Here is a 3,412-nt window from a genome sequence, read left to right on the forward strand (position 1 = left end):
AAAAAACATTTAAAAATTAGATTATATTTTAAAAAATAGGATAAAGAATTCTATGCTTCTCATGTTTGCATATAAGTCCAAAAATTGAGCTTCAAATTTAGAGAAATATTAAATTAAGGTTCTTTGCTTGCTGGGCAGTATGAGGCTTGATTAAAAATACAGTGAACGTTTAAATAATAATAAAAAAAATGTATGGAGCGAACAACCCATGTCATTAATCCTTCCCAGAATGCCACCCTTCAAACACACTTATCCCATCATTCGTGTCACTTTCTGAAGCAGTTCTGAAAGTCTTCTTTCATATCTTTGGTTGTGCTGTCGTGGCTGCTTCAGTGTACTGAATGGATTTGAAACACTTACCTTCCCTAGTCCTTTTGACTTTGGAGAAGAGCCAGAAGTCACCCAGTGCCAGGTCTGGTGAATAAGGTGGGTGAGGACACACTGTAACGGTTTTGCGTAGCCTACCGTTCTGTCAGCTAGCACTAGGCAGCAGCGCTCACTGTAGTTTTGGTCACGCCCCCTAACGACACTCACAAGAGGACTTCCGGTATTGCTTGAGAAGGTAGCAAGAACGATGGGAAAAAGTCTTCTGAAGGGAGAGGTAGTATTTTCAGAGGTTAATGATGATGTGTCTCGAATTGTAATAAATTTTTAAAATGTACACATTCACTCTGTGTTGATCGCTCCTTGTATATGTATATGTATATTTTACTCCTTGTGAAATCTTTTTACAAATGAACACGAAAATCTTGGATTTAGGCAGGACATTTTTTTTTTAACCAAATCTAAGAGTTTGCCATGGTCAAATAAATATAAACAAAGTTTTAAGGCAGGAATTTGATAATAATGCTGTTTGGAGTTAGAAATGTAGAGAATGGCAAGGGAGGGTGCATTTGCTTAGCCGCTTCCTGGGGGAGGGAGCCTGCTTTCTCTCTCTACACTGGTGCACAGGCGCTGTGACTGTTCTTTGGGGAAGAGCCAAGAGGTTCTTTAGGATGAAAGATCCAAACCAACACAGGAACAGACCTTCAGCCTGCTCCTCTCTCCTAACCAGGAAAGCACTATGGCGTGTACAGCTGTGAAGGCTGCAAAGGCTTCTTCAAGAGGACCATAAGGAAAGACCTCATCTACACATGTCGGGATAACAAGGACTGCCTCATTGACAAGCGCCAGCGCAACCGCTGCCAGTACTGCCGCTATCAGAAGTGCCTGGTCATGGGCATGAAGAGGGAAGGTGAGGCTGGCCGTGGCCCCCTGCTGTGCATGCTTGCTTCCGATTGACCACAGGCTACAGGTGCATAGAAAGGGGTTCACTGTGCTGGACTGTAGAGGTTGAGATGTGTTGGGTGCTGAGATTTCTCAAGGAGATATTTCCCCCTAGCCCACCCTGCCATCTGCCTGCAGCCCTGAGGGTCCCACACTGGCCTCTCCCTTTTCCTTCCAATACCAAGGTGGCAGGGCTCATGCTGCGGCTTCCTGGCCCTCGAGCCCTGAGTGTCTAAGGCAGCAGCGGTCTGACCTTCCTGCCAGAGCCCACTTGTCCCCTCTAATCCTAGGGCTCACTCAAGGGAAAGCTGCAGGTTTGATTTTATTGCCATGCCCTGCTGTAAATCTTTTGGTGACAGTTTACTCCATGGTCTTTGGGGATTCTTGGCATTACTGAGTCTGACAGGCCTTGCCTGCTCATTCAGAGCCTGTCCTTGTGCATTTAAATTGTTCTATCTTTTAATTTATAGTGTGGGTTACTAGGCTATTGTGGGGTCAGAGGAAAGTAAATCTGAAAGGGCTTTGATCAAAAAAGATCAAAAAGTCATTTTGTTAAACAACACATAAACTGAAGTGGGCTGTTTGCTAGCTATTGGACTTGAGCAAGTACATGGTGTTGTGGAGACTCATAGAGAAGAGAGGAGTCTGCCCTTCTCTGAAGATAGGAATAGGAGCTGGGTCCCCGAAGCTCCTTGGGGGAAGGACATCTTTCAGTGAGGAGTGGGAGGTTGACAGAAGGAACCAAAGGAAGCAAAGTCCTTTGGCCCAGGGAACATGTCATGAGAGCTTGGCATCGGAGTCAACTCGTAATGGGCCTTTTCACAGAGGGGGCACAGTCCAGAGGGGTACAGTACTTTCCAAGGTCCCCTGGTGGCCATAAGAAGATAGCAGGTCTCCCACTCCCTGCCAGGATGTGGAGGACTTGAGCATGGAGTCCCAGGATGGGAAGAGCAAGCCCTCTGGCTCATCAGTCTTCCCCATTTTGGAAAACAGCCCCTCCCTCTCCCAGGAGCTCAGACCAAAGCCCCTTGACTTACTTCTCTTCCGCATACCACACATAGTAGGCAATGGGATCTTGCCTCTTCCTCAGAATGGATCCAGGCTCCTTCTCTGTCTCACTACTTTACTACCACTTCCCTAATTTGAGCTGCCCTTTTCCTTTGTAGCAACCCTAACAGCATCCTAGGAGGCTTCTCTGCTTCTGTCTTCATCTTTCTATGTTCTCTTCTTAGCCAGCAGCTGGAGTGAATCTCTGAATAGAGCAGGTCAAGCCCGTTGTTCACCCCGATCCACTAGTGCTTCCCCTTCTCCAGAAGAAAACAAAAAGCAAGATGTTGGTTATGACTTCCAGGCTGTCTGTGGTCTGGAGTCCTCTTCACACTTGGCAGGGGAGGTCCTGCATTGGGCCCTTTGTACTTGCTGTTCTGACTACTAGAACATTTCCTTCCTGGGTATCTGCTTGGCTCGTGTCAGCTCTTCTATCCCATCTTTACTGAACAGTCACCTTCTCATTAAGCCCTGCCTGGCTGTGCCCCTGAATCCTACCCACCACCCAGCACTTCCTTGTCTCTTTCCTATAGCATCTATCGTGGCTAATATACCTGGATATCTTGTCTACCCTCTGTCCCCATGAAGGCGTGGATTCTCTCTGCTGTTTAGTTCCATCTTCACCACTATGTCACCAGTGACTTGAACCCATAGCCATAAAGTGAATTGTCAAATGAACATATTGTGCTGAAAGCAGGAGCTTTAGGAAGGTTGGAGCTCCTAAAAATGATACTTCCCTGAGCATCGTGGCACATGCCTGTAGTCCCAGCACCCTGGGAGGCTGAGGTTGGAAGGTTGCAAATGGGTTATAATTTTCCTCCCAGAGCAGTTGAGATACATTTCAGGTGGACTTGGAAAAATAACAGTTTTCATTAGCCATAAGACATTAAATTTAAAAAAGTGAAAGGCTCCACTCAAAGAAGTTGTCATTTTTGTTTCTTCACTGTTACTCTAATCTAGCTCTCAAAACTCAGGCAGGGCGTCACTCAGGTCAAATAAGATCAGAGGGCCACATAGGAACACCAGCTCAAATGCTGCACAGTGTGGTTCTCTCTCTCTCTCTCTCTCTCTCTCTCTCTCTCTCTCTCTCTCTCTTTCT

The 3,412-nt window shown here is 46.3% G+C and overlaps 1 protein-coding gene across 1 annotated transcript in view; it reads left to right on the top strand.

The window, feature by feature from the left end:
- Nucleotides 1-3,412, top strand: part of Rxrg (retinoid X receptor gamma) — a 50,594-nt gene that overhangs the window by 35,502 nt on the left and 11,680 nt on the right. The window contains exon 3 of the mRNA XM_012516612.2: nucleotides 1,051-1,234. Coding sequence (XP_012372066.1) covers nucleotides 1,051-1,234 — 184 coding nt within the window. The remainder of the gene's footprint in view (nucleotides 1-1,050; nucleotides 1,235-3,412) is intronic.

Source organism: Octodon degus, unplaced genomic scaffold (assembly GCF_000260255.1).
Source record: "Octodon degus isolate 3935 unplaced genomic scaffold, OctDeg1.0 scaffold00116, whole genome shotgun sequence".
Taxonomy (NCBI): Eukaryota; Metazoa; Chordata; class Mammalia; order Rodentia; family Octodontidae; genus Octodon; species Octodon degus.